Genomic DNA, 11,292 nt, shown 5'->3' on the forward strand with positions numbered 1-11,292 from the left:
AAATATATATATAATATGTTGCTAAGTCACTAATGTGTTTGATTACCTTTTTATAGTATTGTGAACGAAGGCAGAGAGTATATGCAAATACAGAGGTGTGCGTTGCCACGGTCCTGTAGAGGGGGTTGGCGTCCAAAGTGAGACGCCATACATTTGTCTACTAGTATATTGTATGCACATATTGTGAGCATATGTATGCGAGTGGCATAGGTAATCAGGGTTTGAAGTTCACGACAGCACCAATATTCGCTAATGAATGATATACTACGATTCAATTGTCCCATAGTGAAGTGTAGCAATCGAGCATAATAAAGCATGATAAATTCCCACAGCATCTGCATACAGACACCGTAGGCGATGTAGAATCATACAGATAGGTGCATACTGACGATGTGTGCACTCATAGAAAGCAAATGAAATGATGAAGTAGTTGGTATGGAGTCGGGTACAGTCAACACAACTGTTTGCATGCGGTAGATGAGGAGAATGTTGTGTACTTTGCTCATGAACCCGCAAAAGTGGCTGGTAATGCTCAGGCGTATTGGTTACGGGTGTTTGGTCACACAGTTGTGATGAGTACAAGCCATTTATACATTCTGAGGTAGCAAGGCATGATTATGGTGTGAATTTAGAGAAGTAGGGCACAAATATCACAGAGAAATACATGGACATGCTAAAGACCGTGGGCCATCTTTTTGAGATTAAACAAATATAGGTGAACGAATAAACTCACTAGCAGATCATACAAACGTGAGATATTGTGAGGCTGGTTATACGATCTCGTTGTCGTATAAAAATGCTGTAGTATGAGCTCTGGTGTGCATTTTTGATAATAAAATGACAGAGAATGCCAGGAAATCGCCGTAATGACAAGTCATAGTACCGACGTAAAAACTTGAGTTGTAGTTGTACATGTCACGTACACCACGAGTGCATATACTATTAGGTGTCAGAGAACACGAGGGTCATGATCTTTATTCGCACAGTTATTTGACAGATTGTTTAAATTAATCGGATTATCTTGCGAAACATTGTGGTATTTTGCAAGTCTATGCAGGATAAGCTAGCGATAGGCAGATCTATTGGTTACAATTTAACTGCTTGGAACACTGCACAGACCACATTGAATTCTGGTAGTTACCTACAGCAAATTTTGTTGGTCTCACTTAAACGGGTTGCTTCCGACTGTAGTCTTGACAACTCCTTGATATGTATAACATGCTCATATTAAGTAGGTATACACAATGCAGAAACTCAAGCGCGCCACCAGTTGATTTGAACACACTCAAGGCAACAGCCAAGCAGCCTCGTGCGAGGTATTTTTTTCCTCAAGACCATGGCCGGAGTATAACACTGGTCAATTTTAATCCACGTATATAGTCCTGCACACAGCAACTTGTTAGCGAGGCATAACTTTCCTATAGGCAAATAACGAAGTCCAATAGGCACTGTGCATTGTTGCCAACAACAATTAAATTGAAGTCAACTCATCTATCTAAACACTTATTTGCCACAATATAAAGATACCTTCTGATACGTAGAGTTTTGAAACTGCTGGGAATAGAGCTGTACCTCAACGTTTTGCGAGAAAAGACAACTACTTTGACAAAATCTGATTAAAAGTAGCTGTGGCGGATCGTGGCTTGCGTATCCAAACGGAAGTGAGTCCCTGCAACTTAGTAAGATTATGAAATACACCCACGCCGGTGCCTCTTTAATTGAACAGGATTTCTCTGTGGTTTACGGTGTTTGAATTTCGACCTTGCTGCATCGAAATCGTATATCAAGGAATGTTATCCACTGTGGAGCACAGAGAACAATGCAAACACATGAGCAGCAACTCATAGTTCTCTATAGGTGGTATGATAAAATATAATTAGATAATTTTATGGACAGTCAAACTCCACAGCCTCACACCGCATGCCTGAAGTGCTCTGTTCTATGCGTAGCGAATCAACTGTATTTCATTTCTACGATTCAGATGACTACACAGCAAATTTGCCTTGCTCACAGGTGCCAAAAGTCTGTTCGCATCGTGCGCAATATGGAGGGGAATGATATAAATGCCAGCAATTGTACAGCTGTATACGTGATTCACATCACATACTTGCCGTGAGTAACTATCCGAAGGCTGAAATCTCAGCTTTTAAATATTAAGATGGTCAGTGTATATTTGAGCGAAACCAACTCCAAAGCTGGTCCAGCACGAAGCGGCGCTGTACAAAATCTGCAAAAATCACAAGTGTTATTCTGGCCGTTTTATTACTGGCTGGTATCGTTTTGGGAGCTTTAGCCGCCACCGGCACTTTCTCGAGCTCGTCCTCGAGTGATGCTACCGCACAGGGGTCGGCATCGCATGAATCGCCCCCCATCGTATCTTCTGGGATACCTACTGCCACCGGGATTTTACCATCACCATCTGCCACTCCTCCGAAGATAAATCTGTCCGCGGAAGTGATCGCTTTGATGAAACCGCGGCTAGAGGTGCTAGAGAATTTGACGACATCTTGGACGGAGTGGAAAGCACAATGCGGCGACGGCATATGCGGTGACGGTGAACGGTGTCGCACATGTCCTCAGGACTGCCCATGCACAGCGATACCTGGAAATGGCGTGTGCGAAGATGGTGAGAACGGCATATCAGCTCCGGATGATTGCCTTAAAACTAATAGTGTGTGTGGGAATGGGATTTGTGAAGTTGGTAGCGATTTGGGATACCACAACTTCTATGAGACGCCGTATAACTGCCCTATCGATTGTCCACTTTTGGACGTGTGTGGTAACGGGGTTTGCGGCTCGACAGAGAGTTGTTTCAGGTGTCCATTGGATTGCGGTAATTGTGCACCTATATGTGGCGATGGAGAGTGTAGCGCAACCACTGGAGAAACATGTTCGACATGCGCAAGAGACTGTGGTTTGTGTGATCCAATCAGCAATGACATGATCTGTGCCTGGCCCAAAGAAACTAGTGGCACGACACCATTAGATTGCACACCCGCAATTATTCAGAATTGCATTGTTATGCCTTCCGGCGTCCTATATGCGACACTAGGAGGAGCTGTCCCCGAACAAGTTGTATTTGAAGATAGCGACTGTGAAAGCACAGAGACGTATCTGCCTAATGGGTGGAAAGTGGCTGACAACACTCACCACAGTAAGGACGCAGCAGCAACATATCCCTTTTCGACACCTTGCTTGGTTCTGAGCAACGGTACAGTGCTGCCTACCATAGGAAATAATGCATCTGACTGTCATCCAGTCCCTCTCGTGGGCACCACTCAAAGCGATCGAAGAGTTTCAGTGAAGTTCCTCGCTGAACTCTGCCCTGCAAGGATCTTGATAGAGCAAATTGACAGGTAGGAATATAGCTGCATTATGCTCGTTTGTTCGCTGGTACATTAATTATTACCTATCGTTAACCTTAACTAGTTGCTTTAATTCAGAACAGCGTGCTGAGTGCACCGGGATTCGTTGCTGTAGCATGCCCCGCGAACTGCAATGAGCATGGATCATGCGATCCAATTAACGGCAAATGCACATGCGACAGTCGATTTACAGGAACTGACTGCGGCCGCGTTATCGGCGATATATCTATTTCTGCAACTCATGAGAGTAAGTCCCAATCCAGTCGCATTCACAGCATACTTAAAAAGTATCAATTATACGAAATTGATTACTTTGTCTGTTACACATGGTTAATCAAAGCAGCAGAGGAAAGATTCAGACCCAAAAAAGGAATCAGGTGGCAGTGGTAATTACAGGATACGATCGACGAATCGCATGATGTCCCACTATACGATGTCGATTTCGATACGCCCGCTAGTAAAATAGCGTCTCTCCACGCAGCAGGTAAATTTGCGAGCTTGCAAATAGATGGACACGGTTAAGTTCTGAGAACTTCTGAGACGTTGCGTTTCTATATCAGTTCGGTGTGTAGTTCAATTTTTGTTCTATAGCTTTTAAATTGTGTTTGACAAGTACTTTATGTCGTGATCACAGGGCGAAAGGTGCTGTGCTATTTTTCGGCTGGAAGTTATGAGGATTGGAGAGCGGATCAGGCCTTGTTTCCTGATTTTATTAAAGGTGGACCTCTACTGTTTGGTACTGGTGATGTATTCAACGACGAGGCCTGGTTAGATCTGCGCCGAATTGATATTATCGGACCGATAATGATGGATCGCTTCGATGCTGCAAAGGCAAAGGGATGCGATGCATTGGAGTTGGACAATCCGGACATAATTATTCAGGAACATGGACTAGAGGTGGGTGTTTATATTTATCGGTTTTTTAATGTGATCACAACCTTTGATACCGCATGCATTCTTACCCCGTTCCGGTATATATGCTCTCTCCAAATACAGGGAAACATTGACCTGACTCTTCAGTTGCAGTTTGATAAGTGGTGTGTGAGACAGGCACATGCACGAGGCATGTCCGTAGCACTGAAGAATTCGAATGAATTCGCGTTCCTTCTGAGTGACACATACGATAAGGTGGTAAACGAGGAAGCCTTCATCAACGGAAATACTGATAATTATTGGCCCTTCCTCCACAGATAAGACAAACAACAAGGTGACATAGAGTCTACCATATTTCAAGCATCAAAGCGATGACAATGTCGTTTACATCGGCTCGGTAAAAATATAGCTGCACTCTTTGAAAACTTTCATCTGATATCCTTCAGCTACTGATCATTTTATTCGTTTCTTGGTACTCCTTCAAATGAGGACTCGAAAATATGATAGGAAACATACTGCGCATGCTGAGGCATTGAAACCGTTGTTAATTTGAATACTGTATCCGTGTTCCCTCCGAATACAGGGATAAGCCTGTGCTCAACACCGAATACTTCACGTCCAGATGCTTTTACTGTGACGCTGCCAAATCAATGGGTGTCTCTCAACGATCAAGAAAAGGCCGGGTCTAGGCAGCTGCATGGTGGATTGCACAATGAATATGCCCCTGAGTGTGACTTCTGTTTGCGATACTATCGGGTTCCACACAGCAGGTAGGGCCAAATTCCCCGCAAACGCAGACGGATGGTGCCCATTGACCTTGAACACGGACACTGCTGAATGCGCAGATGTCCGGTTTGCCGATTGCGAGCCATCGTACGGATATTAGTCCTTCGTACGGATATTAGTCCTGGGTTTATATTGGATAGAGTCAGGATATCCTATTGCAACTGAGTAATCTACATAATAAAATAAATTGACTGTTAGTTAGGTTGATACTATTTCAATCTTTGATGTTGTTTTGCAGTCGCTATCCTCTGATAGGACCTGGATATATTTATAGTCTTCGGGTTGGTAACGTCGGCTCGAAGTATATTGTATTTTAGGGCAGGTGGCGACCACTCCTCACAATTCGTTGCTCCGCGAGAGGGAGGTTTTCTCGATATATTCCTGAAGATACGTTTCAGATATTAAAGAACAGTACGATACGACGAAGGTATTTATGCTGTCAGGGTTCAGCTTGATGCTGTGGACGAACAGGATACTGTCGTCGAACAGAAATTCCGTAGTAATGCTGATTTGTACTAGTATTAGTTCTGCTTGCGACAACAAAAAATGTTATATAAATAGTCTTACATGCAAATTTGCAACAAATGCTGGCAGATATTCTTCGACCAAGGGTTGGGGAGGGATTGAGATTGCAAGGGGGTTGGTACTATGTTCACTCGGTGGTCTTTATTACCAGCTATGTTGCCGTTTGTGTGACACGTCGAATCCATCTTAAAGGATTGCAACAGTTTCATTGCTGTCTTTGCAAAAGTGACGTGAACTGTAACGGGCCATGACATCAAGGACACCAAACGGTGACATCTGGTGACAATGCACTGCTGATTGTGCCTATTACTTGCGTTAACGTAGCCGGTGCCCATGCGATACAAACCAATGAAGACAACTAAAAAGATAAAGGCAACTGATAAGGTCAGACCGGTAGAGCTTCCCCGGAGATGTATAATACGTAATAAATAAATAGTAGTTGATGAGAGTATACTATATATATATAAATAGAAATATATATATGTGTGTGTGTACAAAAATGTATGCATGTATGTAGTTAGTATAACATGCATGGATGTATATGTATGTGTGTAATACGAGTTTAGATCTAAGCATTCATATATGTACATATAAAGTTGTATATTGTGTGCAACATATAAACAATACTCGCGTTCTCCTAATCAGTCTGAACGTTTATAATATGGTGAATTCATTTTTTTATTAAAATTAGGTACTAGCTTACACTTCATTCCTTCAAAGGTCGGTTGTAGACTCCGTAATGGAGTTGGACTCTCGTGACTTTGACATCTTTCTCATCGCAAAAGCTCCCACAGCACCACTAACTACGACACAGGCAATACAAATACCTACCCAAGCACCAGTGGAGAGACCGTCATCGTCGCTAGAGGAGGAAGACGTTTGTTCCTCTGACGATGCCAGATCCTCTGATTGAGGGTAAGTATTTTGAGCTTTCGGTTCGTAGAATTCTCTCGGTTCTATGATGTTCCAAGTTCCATCTGATACAGTGGACAAGCAACCCATAAGCTCTGTGAAGGCAGTCAGGTCTCCTGCAACACTCACACCAGAGGTATCCCCGTTAGTTAGTGCAAGTATCATTGCCAGCTTGCTATCAGCCGTAAGGGTGACACGGGCAGTTGTAGGTAGTTCATCAACAGCAATCGAGACCAGGACGGCGTGAGATATGATTAGGTTAAACTTCTCGTTGGTATCTTTCACCTCCAAGTTAAGTGACAAACCATTGGACTTCTCGGCCTTTATGGGATCAATTATGATCTCCAAACTCTGCAACATCATCCATAAGGGCATTTGCAACAGGAACGATGCGTCCAAAGCAGGCTCAGGGTACGCCGATTTACCATGACGTAGCTCTTGAACACCCGTCAGCATGAAGTTTCGACGGATACCACTTTCTTCTGCATAGCCGATTTGCTCCATACAGTCCGCTTGAAGATATTTCGCATCCATATTCGAAGGATCGCTGAACACAGCCTGGTTCATACTCTCAGCACACCATCGGTAGTTACCATTATCATAATGCCATTGACCGCGCTTCATTACCGCCTCGATCCCACCCATGTCAGCTACAAATTGCTGGGCTCTCTCTACCGGGGGCAGACGCTGTAAAGCCGCGGGGTTACCATCCCACCAGCCAACGTAGAACTGATATACCTCCTTGGAGTTGTGTTTAAGGTGACCATAGTGACCACGTGTGTTAAAGTACGAGTCCAGGGACTTTGGCATTTGAATGGTCTCACTGATTTCTTCCATCCCGAATCCAAGATTGAGTAGGCGAACTGACTGATCATGTGTGAATTTGATGTAGTCGCGAGTCATGGTGAGATGCTCAACGACGGCCCCGTTACCAAACTTTGGCCAGTGGTGCTGACCGATCAACACTTGCACCCGATCACCATATCTCTGGAGGGTTTCTTGGATAGCCGTCGACCACTTCATTGTATCCCTGGCCTTCGCTCCTCGGAGTGTTAAAAAGTTATGTGTGGACATGACGGCATTCTCGCCAGTATTGAGCAACCCCCAGTCTTCAACCCACGAGTGCATTTCGGCGGGTGCCTCCGCACTCAAAGTGAGCATAAACTCGAACGTTACACCGGCAATGGTGTGTGTTTCGATGTCCTCTTTTATCTCGAGCGTGTCTGCAGCAAAAGTAAATACTGAGTTGGCTTGTGTGAACGCTAGACCAGCATGTATACTTGCGTTTTCATTAGCCGGTAGAAGATTGCCAAATTGCCACCATGCTCGTCTACCCATATTACCAATCACCATGTAGTTCTCAGATAATGCCTCTTCTGCAAAATTAAGAGGCGCAACAATCTGGATATTTCCTTGAGCCCAAATTTCATCATCCACTAGACCTAGCACCCCACCAAAGTGATCCATGTGGGAGTGGGTGTATACTACAGCGGCTAGTGTCAGATTCGCTCCCGTGTTTGGTCCTACCTCATTCAAATAGTAGTCGAATGCAGCTCTCGAAGTTGCTTTGGTGCCCAGAGGATCGAACACGATAAGACCGAGAGGTGCTTCAACTATGGTCATCACGGCCAAATCGAATCCACGGACTTGATACACCTTGTCCATAACTTTATATACTCCCACTCTGGACATCATCTGGGCCTGTTGCCAGGTAGACGGATTGACACTCTCTGGACACGGCTTGTCATTGCTAACCATCGCCAGAAAGGGGTCGGGATTCGATGCCACACTACCATTCTCGTCAACAACTTTAAGACTTTCCGGTGCTACTACAAATCCTCGGTCTACATTCTCAAAGACCGTGAAATCTGAAAAGTCAAGATTGACAACAGAGTCAGCGATTGATTGTTTCGTGAAGTCTGACGCAGGCTTGTAGGTGTCGTCTAGAGCGGCCGACGTCACACATATCACTGCAGCATGCAGTGCGTATGCGAACTTCATTCTCATTTAAGTCACAGTGTTGCTTTGCACTTCTGAACTTGATGAAAGTGTGTCTACAAAATAGGATCTCACTTCTATTTGTATATGCTATGGCCATATGAAATGACATATTTAGAATGCTGTTTGTTTTTCCATTTCTGACTATCAATAAGTTTTCTCTCTGGTCTCTCTCTATAAAGTAGACTATTTCACGCGCTGTTCCGCCGCCTACTTGTTATTGGTCCGTGTTCAATATATAGTATGTAGATGTCTGCTAGTAAATATAACCTTATTTGGCAATGAGTTTGAGAGTATTTTTTTAATTTTGGAATAGAAGGCTATGTTCAATATTTATCGATATTTTTTCAGGTAAGATATGCAAATTTGATTTCAATGTATTGGTTTAGCAGAATAGCAGGGTGCAAGGGCACTATAAAGAAATCAAATCAAATTTTAGTTTACTCCTATTGATTTGACTTGTCTTTATTTTTATCACTAAAAACATTTGAGTGTCTCCCAACTGTCCCAATTTCAAGAAGTCCCAAGTTCCCAAAAGGCAAAAAAAATACTTCAGAAAGCGCCCTTGATTTTTAGGCGTCGGGCCTTTCTCTCTAATTGTGTTGGCCCTGGCTTAACCTTGGGGCCTTTGGGAGTTGGGCCTTGGGCCTTCGAGCGCCTAGTTTGTGGGGCTTTAAATATCATATTAGGGACCAAGTTAATAGACCTATTTATAACTAAAAAATAAAGGGCGCGTATATAGTTTTGTTTTAAATAAAAATCCCAATATTCTCTTCATTTTTTTTGTATATCAATAAAATACTTGCATAAATGAATAGACTCTCGAGAGTCGAGAAGAATCCTGTATACAGAAGTTGGTAAATAACTAAATATTGAGGACCACCTCTTCAATAAATATTTACGGGATTTAGACTGCCGTATGGGAGTAGATATGAGCAAAATACTGCATAGCCTCCGACCCTCCGTCCTCCGACCTCCGGACTTCTCTACGAACAAATATTTTTTAGAAATATTTACAACCCACAATAATAGTCCTTACTCCTTACTTTAGAATTTAGTCACCAACTCTCCATTCTCCAGAGTCCAGGCTCCAACTATTCTCCCCCCACTCTCCAGAGGGGCCCAGTCTCTTCACACACTATAAGGCCAGTAGTCCACTCTCCCCAATCCTACTCTATATTTACCTCGTGCTCGCTACTATACTCTCTCTCTCTACTCTCTACTAGTAGTAGAGACTAGTAGAGAGTCTCTCTACTCTGGGCTGGTATGAGGTCGCCACATGTAGTCTGAAAAAAACAACATGTAAACGACCGTCGCGACGTGTCGTCTGAAACATGTCGTATGTCGTTTAGATTTATTACATACTGGACATGTTGACATACATACAGTCGTAAATTTTATTGTTTTTATTATTTTAGGGTTTATGAGATTTCATGCATTGGTCCCACTAAAAGCATAGCTATTTTAAAAATGTCCCTAAGAACTATATATACTTTTTTTTTTAAACAAGGTCCAGATAAAGAGCTCAACAGAAGTCCGATAATACACCTCAAACTCCTTATTCTGATTTCTAACTAGCCTTTTAAAAAATTTAGAAGGCTAAGTTTCTAATTCCAAATCGTCCATTCCCTCCTCTGGTTTCCAACCTCATTGTATTCCCCTGGATTCAAAATCGGAGCATTATATATATTTTTCAAATTTCCTAATACTGTCACATCCTGCTTTCCAACTACAGTGCTTTAGAAAATATACTATTTCTAAAACCTCGTTTATCCCCCCCCCCCCTAAAACCCTCATGTATCTCCTTCATAATTCGTATTTAGGTATTTATTCTATTTTGTTTTTGAAATAAAACTGCCCTTCTGCTCGTTTGTTTCTTTCCCTCTCAACTGACGCAAGCGGTAAAATACCATTTCAAAATTTATTAGCATTTGTACATAAAATATTTAAATAGCCTCCTAAAATGAACAATTTGTACTCTTTGTATTTTAAAAAACAAAAAGAAGATACCAAGTAAAACAACTAAATACTGTTTTGGATTCCGACAAAAAGTCAAAAACACACGAAAATATAATCAATGTGCCATCAAAATTCTGATTTGTCAGAATTGTAAAAATATGTATTTGTTTAAAAAAAACAATATGTAAAATATATGTAAATATAAAGAATATGTAAAAATATTTAAAAGCAAAAAAATCTGATCTGTGCCGACTGTGGGGACTGTGCCGCATAGACTTCTAACTCTAAGCGACCTGTTTGTTCGTATTTTTATGGTTTTTGTTTAAAAAAACTAATAACATTTTACAGTCAGTCCTCGACTCCTCGCTACATGACCCAGACCCAGTTTGTCACAGCCTAAAATGTGGACACCTAACAGGTGAACAACTGTTGGGGTCTTCTGATTGGCCGAAGGTTTACGGCAGGGAACGCAGTGGACAACCCTTTTCAAAAAGTGTATGACAATTTTTTTTAAATAGGACAAATATTTATTACCAAATACGGACAATTTGATTTTGAAAATTGATTTTGATTGAATGATTTGCATAGCCTATGTACTAAATAAAACATGATTTTGTTTTTTTGTTTTTTTTAATGATTTTGAGAATTCAGAATTGGGTCATATCCTGAGTTCGGAACTTCGGACAACGATAAGAGTAATATTCAGCCCAAAAAGGCATAAAATAAAAGACCATAAAAAAAGCATGGTTTTTATTGTCCTCAGAAATTTAAAAAATTATTTGATTCTAAATATTTGTTTTAGAAAAAATAAATTGTACAAAATGTGTATTTTTTTCTACTAAAAGTATCAGAAACCATTGGAGTACTCTGGAAG

The 11,292-nt window shown here is 41.9% G+C and overlaps 2 protein-coding genes across 3 annotated transcripts; one reads left to right on the plus strand and one right to left on the minus strand.

The window, feature by feature from the left end:
* Positions 1 to 2,044: 2,044 nt before the first annotated feature.
* On the plus strand, positions 2,045 to 5,227 carry SARC_06910 (the record flags this gene model as incomplete). 2 transcript variants are annotated; one of them, XM_014299167.1, is made up of 6 exons in its annotated part: positions 2,045 to 2,112; positions 2,196 to 3,356; positions 3,449 to 3,612; positions 3,709 to 3,849; positions 4,000 to 4,262; positions 4,362 to 5,227. In XM_014299167.1, the coding sequence occupies 4 exons, from the start codon at positions 2,045 to 2,047 to the stop codon at positions 3,753 to 3,755; spliced, it is 1,440 nt and encodes a 479-aa protein (XP_014154642.1). In that variant the 3' UTR covers positions 3,756 to 3,849; positions 4,000 to 4,262; positions 4,362 to 5,227. The 2 variants fall into 2 exon arrangements, with proteins under 2 accessions (XP_014154642.1, XP_014154641.1); XM_014299166.1 differs by lacking the exon at positions 3,449 to 3,612.
* Positions 5,228 to 6,211: 984 nt separating this feature from the next.
* On the minus strand, positions 6,212 to 8,510 carry SARC_06911 (hypothetical protein). The gene has a single exon (XM_014299168.1). The coding sequence runs from the start codon at positions 8,466 to 8,468 to the stop codon at positions 6,264 to 6,266; it is 2,205 nt and encodes a 734-aa protein (XP_014154643.1). The 5' UTR covers positions 8,469 to 8,510; the 3' UTR covers positions 6,212 to 6,263.
* Between the last annotated feature and the right edge of the window lie 2,782 nt (positions 8,511 to 11,292).

Source organism: Sphaeroforma arctica (assembly GCF_001186125.1).
Source record: "Sphaeroforma arctica JP610 unplaced genomic scaffold supercont1.518, whole genome shotgun sequence".
Lineage (NCBI taxonomy): Eukaryota > Ichthyosporea > Ichthyophonida > Sphaeroforma > Sphaeroforma arctica.

Bases quoted from the DNA above. Each gene is read 5' to 3' on its own strand.
- SARC_06911 (XM_014299168.1), bottom strand. From the start codon at position 8,468: ATGAGAATGAAGTTCGCATACGCACTGCATGCTGCAGTGATATGTGTG.